At 51.1% G+C, this 23,554-nt stretch overlaps 2 protein-coding genes across 3 annotated transcripts; one reads left to right on the top strand and one right to left on the bottom strand.

Annotated features, from left to right (window-relative positions):
* Positions 1-663: 663 nt before the first annotated feature.
* LOC137340946 (uncharacterized) lies at positions 664-2,531 on the top strand. The gene is made up of 2 exons (XM_068003759.1): positions 664-796; positions 1,429-2,531. Exons 1-2 carry the CDS (start codon positions 664-666, stop codon positions 2,529-2,531), a joined length of 1,236 nt encoding a protein of 411 aa, XP_067859860.1.
* Positions 2,532-2,980: 449 nt separating this feature from the next.
* On the bottom strand, positions 2,981-12,445 carry LOC137340560 (SUMO-conjugating enzyme UBC9-B-like). 2 transcript variants are annotated; one of them, XM_068003079.1, is made up of 7 exons: positions 12,340-12,445; positions 9,823-9,901; positions 8,363-8,446; positions 8,204-8,276; positions 6,873-6,982; positions 5,361-5,440; positions 2,981-3,716 (listed from the first exon to the last, which is right to left on the bottom strand). In XM_068003079.1, the coding sequence occupies exons 2-7, from the start codon at positions 9,886-9,888 to the stop codon at positions 3,653-3,655; spliced, it is 477 nt and encodes a 158-aa protein (XP_067859180.1). In that variant the 5' UTR covers positions 9,889-9,901; positions 12,340-12,445; the 3' UTR covers positions 2,981-3,652. The 2 variants fall into 2 exon arrangements, with proteins under 2 accessions (XP_067859180.1, XP_067859181.1); XM_068003080.1 differs by lacking the exon at positions 8,363-8,446.
* Between the last annotated feature and the right edge of the window lie 11,109 nt (positions 12,446-23,554).

Raw genomic sequence — 23,554 nt, 5'->3', positions numbered from 1 at the left:
GATGAAGATAAACTATATTGGTACTTACTTACATTTCAATTTGATTTACTGCTACTGCTGTTCCTGATATCTGGCACCTCTTGGCTTCATCCATTGTATCAACACTTGGAGCAAATGACTGAGCTGAGGCCTGTCTTAGATAAAAACATGAGGACCACTTGTCACTACAGAACTTTGTGCCCCAACCACTAACCCTGGAAGTGAATTCCACAGCCTCACAACTCTCTGTGTAAAGAAGTTTCTCTTGATCACTGTTCTAAATCTCTTACATTTAATCTTGTATCTATGGCTCCTCGTCTTGACCCCTCAACCACTGGAAACAGCTGGCTTCTATCTACCCCATCCCATCTTTCATCATTTTAAACATTTCTATCATACCGCCCTGGAATATGTGTTGAACGTGAGAAGGAGGAGTCCAAACAGAAAGGGCACAGAGTCAGGATGGGCCTGAGACTGACCACCGACCATTCTGGTCAGGAATGCACCTGTCTTGTTTAACTTCCTGTACTCCTATTCCGTTATACAACCGCAATTGGCTGTCTTAGTGATTATTAGCGATAAACCACAAGCACATAACACTCACCGCTGAGTATTATCTCTGGATCCTCCACAGTGGGGAGGAAAACTGCAAGAGGAGGGGAAACGGGGAATGCCTTCCTTCCCATGGCAATCTGCATGCTTTATTCCGTAACCTTTACTGTTCAAATAAAGTATCTCCCTTCGGGCTTTTTCAAGGCTTCTTTGGATAACCTTTTCCCGCTCAGAGTGACTATTGATAACGCGGCCGACCTGCATCGTCAGTGTCATCACAATGACTATTGACACCGTGACACGGCCCTGTGGAGCACTATTGCCACCAAGCGATTTATGGTTAGTGATGAGACTTTGGGGTTCGGGTTAGAAACCACTATTGACAACAGCATTGTCACCAGACATGTCCTTTTTCATTTCATGTTTTTACCTCATGCAGACAAGTCACAAAACAGCCTCATGAATTGTTCATTTAAGGAATCATCTTCTGGCTTCAGCCAGTTTTCCTTCCTTATTTCACATCTCTACATTTTTCACAGAAAAAGACTTCAGGGACATTAGGCATTTGGATTTTGGTACAAGAACAGGCGGATCCAGGTATTGCGCTGGTTACAGTCAATCATTGGGCTATCTGCAAAGAGCTTCTGACAATAACATGTCACCGGTCGCCAATTATTTCCACCGTCATATCTTCATCCGTTGCTCTCACTGGAGCTGGTTTCACCACCATGACCATTCTCCATATTGAGGCTCTCTGATTCCCATTTTATATTAAGTGCTCCCTGGATTTGGGGGTCTCGGTGTAAGTGCTCCCTGGATTTGGTGCCTCGGTGTAAGTGCTCCCTGGATTTGGGGTCTCGGTGTAAGCGCTCCCTGGATTTGGTCCCTCGGTGTCAGCGCCCCCTGGATTTGGTCCCTCGGTGTCAGCGCCCCCTGGATTTGGTCCCTCGGTGTCAGCGCCCCCTGGATTTGGTCCCTCGGTGTCAGCGCCCCCTGGATTTGGTCCCTCGGTGTCAGCGCCCCCTGGATTTGGTCCCTCGGTGTCAGCGCCCCCTGGATTTGGTCCCTCGGTGTCAGCGCCCCCTGGATTTGGTCCCTCGGTGTCAGCGCCCCCTGGATTTGGTCCCTCGGTGTCAGCGCCCCCTGGATTTGGTCCCTCGGTGTCAGCGCCCCCTGGATTTGGTCCCTCGGTGTCAGCGCCCCCTGGATTTGGTCCCTCGGTGTCAGCGCCCCCTGGATTTGGTCCCTCGGTGTCAGCGCCCCCTGGATTTGGTCCCTCGGTGTCAGCGCCCCCTGGATTTGGTCCCTCGGTGTCAGCGCCCCCTGGATTTGGTCCCTCGGTGTCAGCGCCCCCTGGATTTGGTCCCTCGGTGTCAGCGCCCCCTGGATTTGGTCCCTCGGTGTCAGCGCCCCCTGGATTTGGTCCCTCGGTGTCAGCGCCCCCTGGATTTGGTCCCTCGGTGTCAGCGCCCCCTGGATTTGGTCCCTCGGTGTCAGCGCCCCCTGGATTTGGTCCCTCGGTGTCAGCGCCCCCTGGATTTGGTCCCTCGGTGTCAGCGCCCCCTGGATTTGGTCCCTCGGTGTCAGCGCCCCCTGGATTTGGTCCCTCGGTGTCAGCGCCCCCTGGATTTGGTCCCTCGGTGTCAGCGCCCCCTGGATTTGGTCCCTCGGTGTCAGCGCCCCCTGGATTTGGTCCCTCGGTGTCAGCGCCCCCTGGATTTGGTCCCTCGGTGTCAGCGCCCCCTGGATTTGGTCCCTCGGTGTCAGCGCCCCCTGGATTTGGTCCCTCGGTGTCAGCGCCCCCTGGATTTGGTCCCTCGGTGTCAGCGCTCCCTGGATTTGGTCCCTCGGTGTCAGCGCTCCCTGGATTTGGTCCCTCGGTGTCAGCGCTCCCTGGATTTGGTCTCTCTGAGAGGAAACTTGCTGTCACCCTCCTTCACTCTCCAGCTTTTGATCTTTTTCTCCAAATTTTCTCAGTCTTTGCGTTTTGCTCTTTTTAACGGCGGGCGAAGCACGACCTCTCTCTGTCCAATCCGCTCCGCTTTTCCATGTCCCTGAGCCCCAGGCGGAGCAGATTTAGGAGGTTAGAGTTCTCCAATTCATCGGTCAAGGTTGCGGGGGAATTTCCCGAAAGGCAGTCCACCTCTGAGGGGAGTCTATAGGCCCGGACACCCTGCTTTAGGCAGAGGCCCACATCCAGCAGCAGAAGTCGAGTGACTCCCTCTACCCAGTCCCAACAATGCACCTGCCACTCAACCAGTGTGGTCCTGGGCCCAGCAAAACTCCTGGGACATCTGCACCATCGGGAGCCCAGTGTGCACCGAGCTGAACTGGTCACGCTGCAAAACCCCACAGCCAAACAGCCCGACACTAAACTCATCTGATGGGGAGGGTCCCCGGACCCCGGCGGGAACCAGTGCCACCACAGGAGGACAAACCAGCGTAACAATAGTTTGTACGAATCCTTTATTATCATTCTAAAGACATCCAGGGGCACACCACCATGTCAATGAGGGAGTGCGGGACAGACCACGCCCTGTTGGAAGGCCAGCGGGGGCTTCCTGGTAAGCACAAAATTACCCCAGCCCTCCACATCTGGGTCGGCAGCAGAACATGAAAAATATTCCTCTTTTTAAACACAGACAATAATATACGGAGATGGTTACGTGCCTGTATTATCCAGGCTTATGTATTATGGAAAGTATAAAAGTTTTAGCATTTTACAGAACTCTATCAGCTTCTTCCTTATTAAAATAAAAACAAGTTTATTTCTTCTTTATACTTTATCATAAACCATCAAAAATACAAGTTGTCGGTCGGGACCCTGAAGCTGGTTTGGATCGAGCCAAGTCTGCAAGTACTTGGTTTGTTAAGTGACCAATGCTCATTTCCACAACAGGTGGTGACGACAGGAAGCAAAACAGAAACTGGACTCGGAGGAGAGGGAAAATAAACAAAGTGTCAGTCAGTATATGGTTCCTCGTGGAAAGAATACACTGGGACTTTATAAAACAAAGGCCCAATTTAAAACTCGGTCACTTTAGTAAAAAACACAAGAACTTGCTGAGCCATTTCCCGCCATCTTCTGTTGTCCATTTTCACAACCCACCCCGGCTCGCGCTTATGTCGGTGTAAACCTTCGGGCCTGTGCACGAATCCTCTTGTCATACTCCACGCGGTTTTGGCTGTGAAAGGAACAACACGCACAGCATTATCCGCCAGGTATCGCCCATGGCCGGCCATGAACCGTGCAAAGCAACACATCATACCGAACGGGACAAAAATAAGATCCTGGAATGCGCTCTCCTGTTAAATGAACGAGATTTGGCCCGAGGCAACTTAACAAGGGCAGAAAAGGAGTCGATTCTCGTTAGCAAACTCTAATCCAACCCTCATTGGTGGGTCAGTGCTGCTGGCCTGCCTTCTCACGACTCACTCCTTTCTCTACCAAAGTGCTTCTAATTTTTCTCTTGAATAAACCTTACTGGGCCTGCAATGAGGAAGCCAGATTCGAGTCAAACAATTAATTCAGCATGTAACAACTATAAAATGAATCGAGTCCCAGTGTATTAACAGAATTGGATACTTGCCAATGATCCACAGACCATTACTACACCACATACAGAAAGTACTGAACCTGCCAGTGAGCTACTGGACTGGAACTCGCATTAGAACATAAGAAATAGGAGCAGGAGTAGGCCATTTGGCCCCTTAAGCCTGCTCCGCCATTCAATCAGATCATGGCTGATCTTCAACCTCAACTCCACTTTCCTGCCCGATCCCCACATCCCTTGATTCCCCTAGAATCCAAAAATCTACCTCGGTCTTGAATATACTCAATGACTCAGCATCCACAGCCCTCTGGGGTAGAGAATTCCAAAGGTTCACAACCATCTCAGTGAAGAAATTCCTTCTCATCTGAGTCTTAAATGGCCGACCCCTTATCCTGAGATTATGACCCCTAGTTCTAGACTCTCCAGCCAGGGGAAACAACCTCTCAGCATCTACCCTGTCAAGCCCCCTCAGAATCTTATATGTTTCAATGAGATCACCTCTCATTCTTCTAAACTCCAGAGCTATAGGCCCATTCTACTCAATCTCTCCTCATAGGACAACCCTCTCATCAAACCTCCCTCCCTCACCCCACAGCTTCACACCCAGGCTGACATTAGACCCCCATACTCACTCACTCCCTTTGAACCCAACACATTTACAGCATGTCAGCGCAAAGCAAATCAAACTTAATACAACATGGACAATACTGCATTCATAGAAGAGGCCGTTTACATTCATACTGGAGTAAAGGGCAATGCACTGATTGAATATTCATTGGGGCCAGCTTAGTGAAGTGATGGACTATTCTGCTGTAGTAAGTGAACATGCTTTAAGAATGTGGCTTCATAAATTCTGCATTGAATGCCTGCTTTCTCAACAGAATCTCAAGGACTCAATTGAAGAGACAGAAACAAACACAAGAAAGGTTGTGTACGAGACTCTATTGCTGCAGGTGTAGCTGAGCTGGCAGCATTTGAGATAAATACCATCTCAGATTTTCAAGTCTTCCTCCCTTGGATCCCCTTGTCCCCTAAAACTTCCAAAAAAAGATAGCTGCCTAAAATGCACAAAAAATTGTCTTCATTTTGGCAACAGAAAGACTGGAACGTTGATCTGCTTACATCCCTGGTGTGCCTCCGGATTTCAGGTTAGATCTTGTGGATTCTCTGGGAATCAGGTGCACATCCCACATGGCCAAGTTTAAAAACCACCACTACATCTGACCAGCAGCCAGCACAGTGCTGCACGTGGACAAATAAGGAGTTGATGCTTACCAGTAGATCGTGTATGCTTCTGCTTGAGCTGGGTCCTGAACGTTTGGTTCATTTAAAAGTTCTTGAATACCTAATAATATCTGGGGGGATAAAAGTGAAGGAGGAAGTAAAACATGAACACTGTATGTAACTTTCATCACTCGAAGCAGGCAGAGGACAGTTCACACTGCTCCAGAATTATATTTTTCCTGGAGAGGGTGGAAGAGTACAATAGAGAAAGAAAAAAAAAGTAGAAGCATTTTTTTTTTTTTTTGAAGGTCAGGGTTCCAGAGGCCAGGTTAACTGCTGGAAGTTAAATTATGTTATGTTAATAATCCCACCACCTGAGCTACTCACATTTAAATATTAATGTTCCGAACACTTGGGGTTTGAAGTAACTACAAGCCACCTCAGGGAAAGAGAGATCTGCGCTCACTCGGCACCTGATTACATCTCTGAACCAGTCAAGGTGCTTCACATATAAAGAATTAGCTGAAGTGCTGTCAGTTATGTTTGCAAACCTGGTGCAGTTCGGAGTACAAAGAGCAATGAACTGACTGACCACTTCGCTGTTTTTGGGTTATCTGAGGGAGGAATTCGGGCCAGGCCAGGCCATTGGGAGAGCTCACTGCTCTTTTGAGAAGTGCTGTGGGATTTTTAACACCCACCTGAACAAGCAGGAGGGTCCTCAGTTTAACGTTTCATCTAAAAGATGAATGAAAGCAGTATAATAAGACTAGTTCATTGAGGAGATCCTCCCGAGTTTGGCCACAGGGAGGGGAGACAGATAATAAACAGGTAGAGAGACTGCAAGATGCTGACTACTGGCCTAAACAGAAGAGATACGCCTCCCTCAATAGCCCAATGCGTGAAGTGACCTCCCCGCAGGCCAGGAAGACTCTGGGTCCAATCCCGGGCCAGTGTTGAGTTAGCTGATCGGATCAGGGCAGCAATTCAGGTGCAGCAGTGGGGGGCGGGAAAGGAGCAAAATAAAAAGCCCAGGTCTCCCCGATCGCCATCCAGTGGCACCTGCTGGGAAGTGCACGCATGCTGGGTGAGGACAGGGTCAGGTTCTGCTGCGGCTAATTGGGCAGGATACCAAAGGGGTCCAGTGAGAGCTGACCTCAGGAAAGATGGGGAAGAGGGGCGGGGTGAGAGTGGGGCCACAAGTACTTGGAAATTGTACCCCAGTGACAAACAGCCTCAGGGAAGGAGGGGGAGTATTCAGAGGAAAAAATAAACAGCTGAATTCTGATATCAGTCATTTAACAGACAGCCAGAGGGGCATTGCTCTGTGCTGGGACGAACTGTCAGGGGTTGAGAAACAATCTGCTCTGACACAGGTAGATTCCGACTCCATCCTCTGAGCTTAGACAGGGTGCTCCCTTCCAACACATTGGATTATCCCTCAAGCCAGCTACAAGTTGGAGACAGATCAGCTTTCCAAAACAGCCAGTGACAATTAGTGAAAGTGCTGTCTGTAGAGTTTACATTTATATGCACCGTGCACCTCCTTCTCCGCGCCGACCTGACCTGTTTGATGGTGATCGCTGGTCGCCAGTCCTTCTCCTCTTCTAGAATTGACAGACACACAGTTCCTGACGGATAAACGTTCGGGTGGAATATGGGCGGCTCAAATTTGCCTAAAACCAAGAGCAAAAGTTTTAAATACACCAGAGTGATCTAAACAGATTGAATGTAGATCAGCCACTCGACCGCCCCCACGCAGCCCGAGCCACTCGACCGCCCCCACGCAGCCCGAGCCACTCGACCGCCCCCACGCAGCCCGAGCCACTCGACCGCCCCCACGCAGCCCGAGCCACTCGACCGCCCCCACGCAGCCCGAGCCACTCGACCGCCCCCACGCAGCCCGAGCCACTCGACCGCCCCCACGCAGCCCGAGCCACTCGACCGCCCCCACGCAGCCCGAGCCACTCGACCGCCCCCACGCAGCCCGAGCCACTCGACCGCCCCCACGCAGCCCGAGCCACTCGACCGCCCCCACGCAGCCCGAGCCACTCGACCGCCCCCACGCAGCCCGAGCCACTCGACCGCCCCCACGCAGCCCGAGCCACTCGACCGCCCCCACGCAGCCCGAGCCACTCGACCGCCCCCACGCAGCCCGAGCCACTCGACCGCCCCCACGCAGCCCGAGCCACTCGACCGCCCCCACGCAGCCCGAGCCACTCGACCGCCCCCACGCAGCCCGAGCCACTCGACCGCCCCCACGCAGCCCGAGCCACTCGACCGCCCCCACGCAGCCCGAGCCACTCGACCGCCCCCACGCAGCCCGAGCCACTCGACCGCCCCCACGCAGCCCGAGCCACTCGACCGCCCCCACGCAGCCCGAGCCACTCGACCGCCCGACACAATGCGGTTGTGTCGTCACTAGGCTCAGGGTACCCATACTGATGCAATGCGCTCAATTAATGATTAACAGACTAGTAACCACCTGTATTGAAGCCCACTACTGTACAGTAGTCGACTTTGCTTAATTCAAAGTTGCAAATTACGAGTTCAAATCATCCAAATAAAATGGCCCCATGTTCCGTTTAATTTAAATTCACACCAATACTTCAAATTCCCTAACCCAAACAAAACAACCGAACTACCAGCTGCAGACGCAATTTCTCCAGACACTTAAAACAAGCTGTGCCCGTTACAGTCGATGACTGTTGTGCAGGGTGCCCGCAGTGGGGAAGTGTCAGATATCCAGTGATACGGTGGGACAACACTGGAGCACGCCAGCCCCTGGAATTCACTCCATGCACCTCCGATTCTAGCAGGCTTGCACTACGGGAGGTGGCCAGAAGACATTTCATATTTTTGCTTTTACACGAGGTCTGTCTATTGCAGATACTTACACTTTGGTGGTGATGAGGGATAGTCATCCTTAAAAAGCACACGTAGTTTAAACAGGCCTCCTTCCCAAGTCGTCTATTGGGGCAAAAGATACGGTGGTTTTACATCATAAAGTTTATTGGACTAATTCTGTGGAATCTGCCCTTGCCCGGTTTACCTACCCCTTTTTTGCCTGGAATAGCACACTCCCAATTCATCAGGTTCATCGTGCCATCAGGATTCTTCACAGGTACAGCCACGAAACCCTGCACAACAGTCACAAGAGCACTTACAACACGCATACTGGTACCCAATTCACAAAGCACAGCAGTGCTGCGAACACAGGCCCCTCAGATACCATCCAGCACCCCCCCCCCCCCCGTACACAGGACACGGACCCCCTCATACCATCCATCCCCCCCCCACCGTACACAGGACACGGACCCCCTCATACCATCCATCCCCCGTACACAGGACACGGACCCCCTCATACCATCCCCACCCCGTACACAGGAGACGGACCCCCTCATACCATCCATCCCCCCCCCGTACACAGGACACGGACCCCCTCATACCATCCCCCCCCCGTACACAGGACACGGACCCCCTCATACCATCCATCCCCGCCCCCCCCCCCCCCCCGTACACAGGACACGGACCCCCTCATACCATCCATCCCCACCCCGTACACAGGACACGGACCCCCTCATACCATCCATCCCCCCCCCGTACACAGGACACGGACCCCCTCTTACCATCCAGCTCCCCCGTACACAGGACACGGACCCCTCATACCATCCAGCTCCCCCGTACACAGGACACGGACCCCCTCTTACCATCCAGCTCCCCCGTACACAGGACACGGACCCCCTCATACCATCCATCCCCGCCCCCCCCCCCCCCGTACACAGGACACGGACCCCCTCATACCATCCATCCCCCCCCCCCACCGTACACAGGACACGGACCCCCTCATACCATCCATCCCCCCCCCCCCCCCCACCGTACACAGGACACGGACCCCCTCATACCATCCATCTCCCCCCCCCGTACACAGGACACGGACCCCCTCATACCATCCATCCCCCCCCCCGTACACAGGACACGGACCCCCTCATACCATCCATCCCCCCCCCCCGTACACAGGACACGGACCCCCTCATACCATCCATCCCCCCCCCCGTACACAGGACACGGACCCCCTCATACCATCCATCCCCCCCCCCGTACACAGGACACGGACCCCCTCATACCATCCAGCCCTCCACGTACACAGACCCCCTCTTACCATCCAGCCCTCCACGTACACAGGACATGGACCCCCTCATACCATCCATCCTCCCCCGTACACAGGACACGGACCCCCTCTTACCATCCAGCGCCCCATACACAGGACACTGACCCCCTCATACCATCCAGCGCCCCATACACAGGACACGGACCCCCTCAGCCACCTCTTATCTGCACCCCAAGAAGTATTTTGCCAGCGAAGAGTTTTGGGACATCCTGGGGATGTATAAATGCAAGTTCTTTCTTCTTTCTCACCCGAAATTTTTGTAGTTTTAAAAATAAACCAACATCTAGTGTTATAGGGACAGACCGCGCCTGCTGTCAGAAAGTGCCCCCCTGTAAATATACGTACAAATGGATGGTCCTTCCTCCACGCTTTCCTTTCCTGAGAGAGGCGATTCAGGGCAATCCCCGACATCTTCTCCGAATCCCTGGGAATGGTGAGAACAGCAGGTTGTAAGAGGGTAAGTGCCCCTCCTATTTATATTACAGATCTGATAATAAGGATCCTTTACACATCTCAGTGTTGAGCCATTTAGAAACCCGCTGTTCCCTTTGACAAAAAGCTCCAGAGTCTGTGGAGACGGTCACAGGGATCAAGGCCCATTACACCTGCATAAATATCGTACCTCACCTCCAGACACATTCCAGCCCCCCCCCCCCAAAATACCTTCCAGCCACACCCCCCACCCCGCCCAAAATACCTTCCAGCCACACCCCCACCCCGCCCAAAATACCTTCCAGCCACATCCAGACCCTCTCCCCACCCCGTGTTAGGTGCCGGTGGATGATACAGGGATTGGACGAGGATTTAGCCTGCCATCTGGATTAATGCACTTCAGACAACGGATAAGGTTTCAAAAACCAGCCCTCCAAATGTAGAAGCAGCACAGAGCTGAAGCAGCTCATTCGCCAGCAAACACATCCCATAGTATTAGCAGTCTGCTTTAAACATTCCCCACACCAACTATAACTAATGGTGCTGCAACTAAAATAGTCACAGAAAATGGCATTGCCCTCCTCTTCACCCTTATACAAGGGCCCAACAGTCCACTGCCCGTGGACCAGAGAACAACCCGACTATCCCCCAGAGTTTACTTCTGTCCAGGACAGAGCCTGGCCTGCACTCTGTGCTTTCCCACATTGTTAGAGATCAGCGGCTCACTGTGTAGGCAACTGCAGCTCAAAGCTCCCTGGCGCAGTGGGCAGGAGAAATCAGAGCTTTGTTTATTTTCAGTTTAATCAGGGTGCTCCTGGTAGGCTTGTTGTCCAGTTGTTACTCAGTATGTCCCCCTCACTAGGTGAGACTGAAGATCACAGTCCCCCAGTCACCTGTTGAGTTCAGTAGCTCCACCCATTATCTGTCCAGTTTAACCCTTCACAATAGGAAGGGGAAAGTATCTGAGAACACAACACGACTGGGGACACAGGCACTCCCAGGCCTCTGCCGATACCACTGTTCCAAAACACCAGGCACCTACATCCCTCAGTGCACCTGCACAGCAATAGGGAGCAGATTACTGCACAAGATTGTGGTCGACACCCCAGGGTAACAGCTGGGGGCAATAGACAGTGTCCTGGGTTAAAGAGCAGAAGATATAAATGACCTAGTTGGTCAAGGCTCAGAAATGAATGGCCACCCTGACTGAAACAGAACCCAGTTATCGCTGTTACCCAGGGTGGGGGAAAGGGTGGGGGAAGTTGCGTCCGCTCGGTGACCTCGGGGTGGGGGGGGGGGGGGGAAGTGTGTGAGAACAGACGAGGAGAGAATGGGTTTCAGTTCTGATCCTTCCTCAGGCACCGGCCAACTCTCCAAGATGAGGCTCCTGTGAGAATTGTTTGGTTTAATGAGGTGTCAAAGGGGTTGTAGCCCAGTGAACAAACCTCTGGGGCTGAGGGGTATTGTACCCTGGGGCATCGCTGACTGAGGCCACAGCTCAGATTTTGAGCCATCCTGATACAGGGGATTGATGGGGGTCACAGGTGGAGAGTTGAAAAGTTGAGGCTGGATGTCATAGGAACAGGAGGCGGCCATTCAGCCCTCGAGCCTGTTCCGCCATTCAATGAGATCATGGCTGATCTGTATCCTAACTCCATCCACCCACCTTGGCTCCATATCCTTTAATACCCTTGGCTAGTAAAAATCTATCGATCTCAGATTTAAAATTATTAATTGAGCTAGCATCTACTGCTTTTTGTGGGAGAGTTCCACACTTCTACCATCCTTTGTGTGAAGAAATGTTTCCTAATTTCTCCCCTGAATGGCCGAGCTCTGATTTTAAGGTTATGTCTCCTTGTTCTGGACTCCCCCACCAGTGGAAAAAGTTTCTCTGTCTACCCTATCAATTCCTTTCAAAATCCTAAAACCCTCAATCGAATCTCCCCTAAACCTGCTACATTCCAGAGAATACAAGCCCAGTTTATGTAATCTCTCCTCATAATCTAACCCTTGGAGCTCTGGTAACAGGCCCTCCGGGGGGCGGGAGTAGGCGGCGGCGGCCCCCACGGGGCGGGAGTAGGCGGCGGTGGCGGCTGCACCCCCGGGCGGGAGTGGGCGGTGGGGGCGGGGGCGGCGGCGGCTGTCCCCCCGAGCGAGAGTAGGCGGCGGCTGTCCCCCCGAGCGAGAGTAGGCGGCGGCGGGTGTCCCCCCCGAGCGGGAGTAGGCGGCGGCGGGTGTCCCCCCCCCGAGTGGGATTAGGCGGCGGCGGCGGGTGTCCCCCCCCGAGCGGGAGTAGGCGGCGGCGGTGGCTGTCCCCCCCGAGCGGGAGTAGGCGGCGGCGGCGGCGGGTGTCCCCCCCCGAGCGGGAGTAGGCGGCGGCGGCGGCTGTCCCCCCGAGCGGGAGTAGGCGGCACCTCCCCCGGTTCTTACCTCCGGCGGTTTCTCCGCTCGCGCTTCCGGCTCGAGCCCGCACTTCAAACGGACCGGAAGGACCCCGCGCGCAGGGGGTCGGCGCCGCGCCTGATTGGACCAGCGGGAAGGGGCGGGGCTTGGAGCCGTTGCTCGGGGTCACCGGCACCACGTCTGCTCGCTCCCGGGCGTAGCTGGGCGCATGAGGCAGAGAAATAAAGCCGAGCCTGGGGCTTGGGGGCTTGGGGCCTTGTCCCGCCAGAGACACCGTAAAAACTAATTTCCTGCAGGCACCGCGTTAGTCCCCTAAAGCATACCAGGCATTTCCGGTACGAGAACTTCTGAATTAGGCCCCGCCCCGTAACCTCTGACCCCGCCGCCGGTATTGACCGATGTTTCCCTCAATCAAGAACAGATAAACTGATCGATGGATCGATCGATCCACTTGCTGTTTTTGGGATCTTGCTATGCTCCCATTGGCGGCCACGTTTTCTATTTGACCCAATTTATTAATCTCCAAATGCGCTGCTCCGGGAATCGCGGTCCCGCCGCTGGGAGAACAGAGCTCGGAAACCGGGATTCTGTTCACCGCCCGCTCTCTGCGTGAAACTGTTCACCTGGTCTTTCCCCCTCCTCTTCCCCCCTCACTCCCCCCTTCCCCCTCACTCCCCCCTTCCCCCTCACTCCCCCCTCCTCTTCCCCCCTCACTCCCCCCTTCCCCCCTCACTCCCCCCTCCTCCTTCCCCCCTCACTCCCCCCTTTCCCCCTCACTCCCCCCTCCTCTTCCCCCCTCACTCCTCACTCCCCCCTCCTCCTTCCCCCTCACTCCCCCCTTTCCCCCTCACTCCCCCCTCCTCTTCCCCCTTCCCCCCTCACTCCCCCCTCCTCCTTCCCCCTCACTCCCCCTTTCCCCCTCACTCCCCCCTCCTCTTCCCCCCTCACTCCCCCCTCCTCCTTCCCCCCTCACTCCCCCCTCCTCCTTCCCCCCTCACTCCCCCCTTTCCCCCTCACTCCCCCTCCTCTTTGCCCCTCACTCTCCCCAGAAGGTAACGGCCTGTAGAGCTCGGTGAGACCTCACAGCTGAGGAAAATGTTTTGGGGTTCAAGACTTAAGTGCTGACAGTAGGAGGTGTACCCCAACTTTGTGGGGATTAGGGAATTGCCTGACGTTGTCCCGAACGCTTCACGCTAAAGTAATTAATTGTAAGTGAAGCAGTTTCAGGCGTTTCTGAGACAAGATGAGGGGATGTACCATAAAACCTACAGCACATAAACTGGTCTTCACACCGGCCTCTTCCTACCCTGCCCCCTTATCCCTCGTGAATGCATCAATCACTCCGCGTGGCAGCGAGTTCCACGTTCTCACCACTCTTTATAAAGAAATTACCCCTGAAATCGTTATTTGATCTGTTAATGGCTATCTTATATTTATGTAAGGAGTTGTACAACACCAGGTTTATTTGAAATCACAAGCTTTCGGAGCTTTCCTACGTCGCCCTCTTGTTCTGGACTCACAAGTGGAAACGGTTTCTCCACATCCATCCTATGGGACCCTTCATAATTTTAAATGTGATGTGGAGATGCCGGTGATGGACTGGGGTTGACAATTGTAAACAATTTTACAACACCAAGTTATAGTCCAACAAATTTATTTTAAATTTCACAAGCTTTCGGAGGCTTCCTCCTTCCTCAGGTGAATGGTGTGGAAATGAAATTTTCGAATCCTTCACATTTGTAAATCACAGAACAATGCCTGGTGATTACTGCCCGTTGCCAAGGCAATCACAGTGAGCAGACAGAGAGGTGTCACCTAAAAGGCCACCAAATATACAAACCCCCCCCCCCAAAAAAGAGAGAGAGAAAGGAAGACAGTCAATGACCCGTTATATTAAAAACAGATAACATTTGTTCGCTGGTGGGGTTACGTGTAGTGTGACATGAACCCAAGATCCCGGTTGAGGCCGTCCTCATGGGTGTGGAACTTGGCTATCAATTTCTGCTCGACGATTTTGCGTTGTCATGTGTCTCGAAGGCCTCCGAAAGCTTGTGAAATTTAAAATAAATTTGTTGGACTATAACTTGGTGTTGTAAAATTGTTTACAATTGTTCATAATTTTAAAGACCTCTATCCGGGCTGCTCTTGGTCTAAAAGAACCCCAGCCTTAAACTAAATAATGAGTACTTCCCCGGAGCGGAGAAACTACGCCATGTTCTCCGCAGCCTTCAACATGTCATCGATGACGACGAACATCCCCACACCTCCACTACTCGCCTTCAAACAGACCATCGTTCGCAGCAAATTACCCAGCTTTCAGGAGAACAGCGTCCACGACACCACACAACCCTGCCACGGCAACCTCTGCAAGACATGCCAGATCATCGACACAGACACCACCATCACACGAGAGGACACCACCCACCAAGTATATGGTTCATACTCCTGTGACTCGGCCAACGTTGTCTACCTCATACGTTGCAGGAAAGGATGCCCCGGAGCATGGTACATTGGCGAGACCATGCAGACACTGCGACAATGGATGAACGGACACCGCGCAATAATCGCCAGACAGGAGGGTTCCCTCCCAGTCGGGGAACACTTCAGCAGTCAAGGACATTCAGCCACCGATCTTCGGGTAAGCATTCTCCAAGGCGGCCTTCGAGACACACGACAACACAAAATTGTCGAACAGAAATTGATAGCCAAGTTCCGCACCCATGAGGACGGCCTCAACCGGGATCTTGGGTTCATGTCACGCTACACGTAACCCCACCAGCGAAAAAAAGTTATCTTTTTAACACAACGGGTCATTCTCTGTCTTTCTTTTCCTTTCGGATGTTTCTCTCCCTCTCTCTCTCTGTTTTGTGTTCTGGCCGTTTGTGTATTCGGTGGTCCTGTAGGTAACATCACTCTGTCTGAACACTTTGATTGCCTTGACAACGGGCAGTTGGAAAGATTATCTGTAATCACCAGGTATTGTTCTCTGAATATAAATGCGGTAACCTTCCATGGAATCCCACACTCGCTCACCTGACGAAGGAGAAAGCCTCCGAAAGCTTGTGATTTTCAAATAAAACAGTTGCACTATAACCTGGTGTTGTAAGATTCCTTACATTTGTCAACCCAAGTCCATCACCGGCATCTCCACATCCTAAATAATGAGATGTGGGGCCATATAAACTTCAGTTGATCCAAAATTCTGCTGCCTTATCCTTTCCCGCACCAAGTCTCGCTCATCCATCACCCCAGTGCTCCTTGACCTACACTGGCTGCTGGTGCCTACAACGCATCAAAATTTAAATTCCCTACAAGGCATCACCACCCCTCCCTATCTCTGTAACCCCCTTCAGTGCTCCAACTGCCAAACCCCACCCCGAAATTCTCTGTTCCTCTAATTCGGGACTCCTGTGTATCCCCCTCCCTTTGTCCCACCATTGGTGGATGTGCCTTTAGCTGCCCAGGTCCCAAACTCTGGAATTCCCCTCTAAACCACCTCCCAACTTCTCCTTAAAATCCACCTCTTTCACCAAGCTTTTGGGCACCCCTCCTACTTTCTCCTGATGGCTTGTTCATTCTTCTGCCTCCGTGAAATGTTTTGGTTTTTTTTTTGTGATCTCAGGGAGATTTCCCCCCCGTAAGTCCCTGCAGTGCAGACAGAACGTCTGACCGCCTTTGCTCTAACCACAGCGCAGCAGCCATTCAGTGGAAGGGGCCTAGCATCAAAGTTCTTCCGAATTGATAGGAGGCATAGGTAAGAACCCGATACAGATTGCAGTGTGCGGGGTTACATTGTGAGCCCTGGGCCCCCGAGGGGGACATGGCAGATCCTCGATGGGTGTGGACCACTTGAGGGGAGTCTGGTACAGGTGCTGAAACTTTAATATTTGGATCAGGACTGTGCTGCTGCTCCTCACGGCTGAACAGTAACAACACTCACTGACTAGAGTCACACATTAAGAAGTCACTTGTGCGAGGTAGCAGAGAGCTGGGGGCAGCAATAAATCCCACATCTCCGGGTAGGAACACAAAACGCAGCAGGGAAGTGTTTTGGAAATATATTCAGAGTAAACAGGCACTTTATCCGAATGTGTCTGTTCACCGACACAATTCAGGAATCCTGTCCCAATGCAGGAGTAGAATTCCTGGCCCGAATTAGGAAATGTTAGGCACGTGAGAAATTCCAAGTTAAACATTTGATAAACGGCCACTCAGAAACCTCAAGGCCCCTGACCTGGATCCCCAAGAAGTGACCAGGAACCTTGGACATGTCTTGCTGGTATCTCCAAGGAGGCGTCAAGGACTGGGGAAGGGCAAATGTAAACAGACCACTGAACCCGAGACCTACAGTGTTACCTGAAGGAGGAAATAATGAATCACTTCGGCAAATATGGAATCATGAGAGTTTGCATGGATTTAGGAGAGGGAAGTTATTGGAGTTCTTGAGGGAAATAACAGACCAAGTGGACGTGTTATGATCGGGCACAGCATCACATCGGAGATGGTCCAGGGTGAGGTGAAGTGTTTGAGATTCTGGTTGAATCAGAGGGAAGCTGTACATGGAGCCACCAGATCAGATCGGGGGTGACAGACAGCGATTTCTCGGCCTGTTACTGTGTAAAGTAATGATTTTGAATTGCTTGCTGCTGAAGCGGGGGTGGGGCCCCAAGAGGGCAGCAAGGATTCAATACACAGAAAGATTTGAATAGATTGGGGCATCAGGCTGGCAAATGCCATTTATGGTGGAAAGTTCAGGAGGAAGAAGCCATCGTCTCAATACAAGGCCTGCAGTGAGAAGGAGGAGGCTGCAGCTTTGTGCTTTCCTGACTCAGCCCGACCTGCTGCGTCTAAATACTGCCCAAGTCTGTAGTGAATCAAGTGTAATGTGAGCTTTCTGCGATCACTTTATCTCCTCCTTAATCACCCCCTCCCCACACACCTATATCAGGCCAAGAATGTGAAGAGCTGAACCTGGGCACCAAGCTTGTGAACGAGACGTTTAAGAGCAAGTTAAATACAACAGTATCTTCAGAGAAAGTCAATATTTGTCCATTTAATGGAGTGGAGCACAGCATCATAAACCAATTATAGAGTTTTATGGGACAGATATCCAGGCATCGTATTCCATTGCAAATTAACTTACACTCGTTGATAAGATTTGGAGATGGGTTTATCATCAGTCAGAGAAGACATTTCATTTTAAGTTCTAAATCTCCCACCAGTGTGGCAGTAACTCTGCTCGTCTAATTTCCCACTTAACCCCTTATGACCCACTCCACGGGAACTCACGCTGGTCCTTTGAAATAGGGCAGCAGTCCCTACTCGCGGCTGTCCCAAATTCAAATGTTCATCCCAATTTCTAATTGAAAGCTCCCCCCTCCGGTGGGGACGGAGAGGTGGCTGCCCTCCAGTTCCTGACACCAGTGACCAGTCTTTTCGTTGAGTATCAGCAGGCAATTCAACCACGGAGGCAGTCACAGCTTAACCTGTTCACATCCTCACCTGTTGTACGCACACTTGCACTTTCCAGCGGGGGCACAGGCGGGACATGAGGACCCAGGCTGACTCTTCCTGGTTCTAGCACTGTGGTGGCTCAGTCTGAGACCAGTGGGGTCGGAACAGACTGAGAATCGAACCTGGAACCTTCCCGATCGCCAGGCCTCAGTTCCACAGCCAGCGGTTTATTTACTCACAAATCATTGGGAGATAGAAAGTCGATCAAAACCAGAACATCTGAAGTGCGACTGAGGACTGAGATTCAATGTGTGGAGACTTTGCTCTTATCCTGGGCAGGTTTGATCCTCACGCTGCAGAATTCAGGAACCCTGTGCAGACCCGACCAGGATGGGGGTCTGAGGGACACATTGGGGAAGAGTCAGCTGCAAAACACCTAAAGTCCCCAAACTTTTCTAAATGTCCAGGATTGATGAACGATGGTGAACCCAGGCAGCAATCGAGGGCCACTTCTGGGATTTAATACCCAATGTGCAGCGTTTCATAAATTGACCCCTCCAATCTTCTCCCCTCCTTTCCTGCAGGCACGGGCTCTTGCGTGGGTGTCTGTCCGTGAACAGCCTTCAGGTATGTGACTAGACAGGGAGCGTTGGGAAGCCACAGTCCTTAACCGACTTTCACATGCATTTTCCGGCAGGAGTCGGCACCAGGGACAGGGCTGATTCTTTCCTCCCACCCAAAGAGGGGCTGAGGCACTGCACCCACCACCCAGTGAACTCAGCAGACTGGCGATCAAACACAGACCTTCTTGAGAGGACAATTTGCAGTCTATGGCTGTTACAGGCGCTCGGTGCTGTTAGTAACTCTCCCATCCCTGGGCCAGAACATTGAGGGATTGGGCTCACAATCCAGGCAGTAAAGGAGGTGCCATGCTTCAGATGAGACATTATACCGAGGCCCTGTCCTGTCTCATTCCATGGTACTGCCAGTGCTCCCAGGTCACCCACCTTGTTGCTGGCTGTGGGGAGCAGGCACGGAATGGCAGCTGCAATTGCCCTCATGTCACTGTACTTCCAAAGTGATTAATTGTGTGAAGGGCTTTGGGAGATTTCAGCTTGATCATACACGGTGTAAACGCGACTATTAGATACCATCGCACACTGAGAGCGCGGGATAGGTTTTTATTGTGTTCAGCCAAGCCCAGCAATTTACATAAAAACTTTCAGTTTCTGCAGATTTATCACATCAAAAAAAATAATGAGTAGGTTTTGGAAGAATGAACAGGAATACACAGTCCGGCAGACCACACTCCCCCAAACCCTCGATCCTCTCAGGGGCCAAAACCAGCATCTTTTGATAGCAGTTCACGTGAATTTAATTCCCAAAATCAACCAACTATACCTTTGCAATTGTGATAAGGAAGGGGCTCCCTTGGACATAAGAACATAAGAGATAGGAGCAGGAGTAGGCCATTTGGCCCTTCGAGCCTGCTCTGCCATTCAATGAGATCATGGCTGATCTGATACAATCTCGGTGGGAGAACCTTCACCACATGGACTGCAGCAGTTCAAGAAGGCGGCTCACCACCACTTTCTCAAGGGCAATTAGGGATGGACAATAAATGCTGGCCTCACCAGCGACGCCCACATCCCATGAACAAATAAAAAAAATCTGATTTTGGCCTCAACTCCACTTTCCCGCCTGTTACCCGTATCCTTTGACTCCCTTGCTGATCAAAAATTTGTCTAACGCAGCCTTGAATATATTCAATGATTCAGCAAAGAATTCCAAAGGTTCACGACCCTCTGAGAGAAGAAATTCCTCCTCATCTCCGTCTTAAACAGGCGACCCCTTATTCTGAGACTATGCCCCCTAGTTTTAGATTCTCCCATGAGCATCTACCCTATCGAGTCCCCTCAGAATCATGTATGTTTCAATAAGATCTCCTCTCGTTCTAAACTCCAGTGAGTATAGGCCCAACCTGTTCAATCTTTCCTCATAAGACAACCCTTCCATACCCGGAATCAACCTAGTGAACCTTCTCTGAACCGCCTCCAATGCAAGTATATCCTTCCTTAAATAAGGAGACCAAAACTGTATGCAGTACTCCAGGTGTAGTCTCACCAGCACCCTGTACAGTTGTAGCAAGACTTCCTTGCTTTTATACTCCATCCCCCTTCAAATAAAGGCCAACATTCCATTTGCCTTCCCAATTACCTGCTGCACCTGTATGCTAACTTTTTGTGTTTCATGTATGAGGACACCCAAATCCCTCTGTACCGCAGCATTCTGTAGTCTTTCTCCATTTATATAGTTTTTTGCTTTTTTATTCTTCCTCCCAAAGTGGATGACTTCATATTTTCCCACATTATACTCCATCTGCCAAATTTTTGCCCACTCGCTTAACACTTTGTGTCCATCTTTGTATCATCAGCAAATTTGGCCACAGTACATTCGCTTCCTTCATCCAAGTCATTGATATGTATTGTAAATAGTTAAGGCCCCAGCACTGATCCCTGTGGCACCCCACTAGTTACAGATTGCCATCCTGAAAATGACCCTTTTATCCTGACTCTCTTTTGTTAGTTAGCCAATCTTCTACCTATGTTAATATATTACCAACACCATGAGCTTTTATCTTGTGCAGTAACCTTTTATGTGTCACCTTATCTAATGCTTTTTGGAAATCCAAATACACTACATCTACTGGTTCCCCTTTATCCACCCTGCTTGTTACTTCCTCAAAGAACTCTAATAAATTTGTCAAACATGATTTCCCCTTCATAAAACCATGTTGACTCTCCTTGATGTTATTTTGAGTCTCTAAATGTCCTGCTACTACTTCCTTAATAATCGATTCCGGCATTTTCCCAATGACAGATGTTAGGCTAACTGATCTATAGTTACCTTTTCTGTCTCACTCCTTTCTTGAATAGGGGCGTTACATTTGCAGTTTTCCAATCCGCTGGGACCTTTCCAGAATCTAGTGAATTTTGGAAGGTTACAACCAATGCATCCACTATCTCTGTAGCCACTTCTTTTAAGACATAAGCATAGCCCTTAAACAATTAACATCTCATTACCTCTGCTCCTGGACTATTTACAGAGATCAGAAGTTGAGCCGTACACAGCCCTGACCTCAAGTGGAACAACCAGTACATCATTTTATTTACCAATTTCCTCCTCTCCTAATCTGCTGAGAGCTCTAACTCCATGCTGGGGCACGGTTTGCACAGCTGCCAGTCAGTCTCTGATACCTCACCCCTGTGACCAGTCTTCATCTACAAGCTTACGTGTAGGCAGGCTATTTGACTGTGGGGAGTGTCACTACTGCCTCAGTGATCAGAAGCAGGAACCGTGGCTGATTATCCCCTCCTAGCCCAGGTGCTGAGGCCAATTGCAGCCCGCTACTACTATCCCAGCTCAGACTCGCTAATTCAGCACAGATCAGGTGACAAACCTGTGACCCACTGGTCTGTAAGGGTCAGTTATAGAACGAGCCACGAAGGGAGCTTATAAGTTGTAGATTCAAAATTCTTTTCCCTCCTCTCCTCCCCCTAAAAAAATCAGAACAATGAATTTAACCATTTAGTTGCTAACTACAAAGACCTACAGAAATACATAGAAGTTACGACATGGAAACAGGCCATTTGGCCCAACCAGTCCTGATCAATGTTTACCCTTTAGATGAGCAAATAGTTCTGATCATGTTGACCCACCCTGTTCCCATATTCCTTCATCCCCCTCTCCAATCTAATCTGGAATGTTACAGTTTCTGCCTCAACAACTAACCCTGGAAGTGAATTCCAATGCCTCACAACTCTCTGTGAAGATGTTTCTCCTGCCCTCTATTCTAAATCACTTACATTTGATCATGTATTTATGGCTCCTCAACTACTGAATACAGACTGCTTCTATCTACTCTGTCCCATCCTTTTTTAATTTAAACACGTCTGTTATATTGGCCCATAATCTACGTCGTTCTATCAAAAGCCCCAATTTTTCAAGCCTTTCTCCCTATTTGTATTTCCTCACACCAGGCAGCGTCCAAGTCCATCTCTACCCTCTCTAAAGCCTCAAAATCCATCTATAGTGTGAAGCCCAAAACCGCACACAGTACTCCGAGATCTAATTAAGGTTCTATATAGACACATTACCTCTTGGCTTTTATATCCTATACCTTGTGTACCTTAGTGCAGCTAAATGCATTTGCAGTGAGCCGAAGCAACCAAAAAAGACTCTGACATGTTCAGAATGTGAAGAGTTTGCCACAGGTGGAGATTCCCCACAGCCAAGAAGCATACAGATTCTGCAGCCCTCTTAATCACCCAGACATCCAGGGTTCCAGTCAATCAGTAACTGCAGCATTTCCAGTGTCCATCCATGCATCTGTTTTTAAGCAGTTTGGTTTTGCTTTAGGTTGTGATTCTCTTACCCACACGATCCCTTTATCCGCACTACTCCCTCCCTTCATTTTAGTTAGTGCACCCTTAGAACACAATATGGGTTTGGAGAGAGGGGGTGCGGATGTCAAGTTTCGATAAACCCAACTGAGAACCTAGATTTTCAGCTCTACGGCTCTCGAAGTATTATTTGAAAAGTGGCAGTCGGAGCAGTCACTGCCCAGCAAGCTCCCAATCCAAGTCACGCCATGAGGGTTTTGGGTAGGTTAATTTGTTACTGTGGTGGATCTTCCAGTTGTTGGTTTCAGACCATCACTGGGAGTGGAGGTTGTTATACACCACATCCACAAGGGGACTGTGTGTGGGGATGTGTAAACAGATGGGGGAACGGTGTGTGAGGCTGTGTAAACAGATGGGGGAACGGTGTGTGAGGCTGTGTAAACAGATGGGGGAACAGTGTGTGAGGCTGTGTAAACAGATGGGGGAACGGTGTGTGAGGCTGTGTAAACAGATGGGGGAACGGTGTGTGAGGCTGTGTAAACAGATGGGGGAGCGGTGTGTGAGGCTGTGTAAACAGATGGGGGAACGGTGTGTGAGGCTGTGTAAACAGATGGGGGAGCGGTGTGTGAGGCTGTGTAAACAGATGGGGGAGCAGTGTGTGAGGCTGTGTAAACAGATGGAGGAACGGTGTGTGGGCTGTGTAAACAGATGGAGGAACGGTGTGTGAGGCTGTGTAAACAGATGGGGGAGCAGTGTGTGAGGCTGTGTAAACAGATGGGGGAGCAGTGTGTGAGGCTGTGTAAACAGATGGGGGAGCGGTGTGTGAGGCTGTGTAAACAGATGGGGGAGCGGTGTGTGAGGCTGTGTAAACAGATGGGGGAGCGGTGTGTGAGGCTGTGTAAACAGATGGGGGAGCGGTGTGTGAGGCTGTGTAAACAGATGGGGGAGCGGTGTGTGAGGCTGTGTAAACAGATGGAGGAGCGGTGTGTGAGGCTGTGTAAACAGATGGAGGAACGGTGTGTGGGCTGTGTAAACAGATGGAGGAACGGTGTGTGGGCTGTGTAAACAGATGGGGGAGCGGTGTGTGAGGCTGTGTAAACAGATGGGGGAGCGGTGTGTGAGGCTGTGTAAACAGATGGAGGAACGGTGTGTGGGCTGTGTAAACAGATGGAGGAACGGTGTGTGGGCTGTGTAAACAGATGGAGGAACGGTGTGTGGGCTGTGTAAACAGATGGAGGAACGGTGTGTGGGCTGTGTAAACAGATGGAGGAACGGTGTGTGGGCTGTGTAAACAGATGGAGGAACGGTGTGTGGGCTGTGTAAACAGATGGAGGAACGGTGTGTGGGATGTGTAAACAGATGGAGGAACGGTGTGTGGGCTGTGT

Source organism: Heptranchias perlo, chromosome 22 (genome assembly GCF_035084215.1).
Source record: "Heptranchias perlo isolate sHepPer1 chromosome 22, sHepPer1.hap1, whole genome shotgun sequence".
NCBI lineage: Eukaryota > Metazoa > Chordata > Chondrichthyes > Hexanchiformes > Hexanchidae > Heptranchias > Heptranchias perlo.
This window is presented reverse-complemented; position numbering and strand designations above follow the sequence as displayed.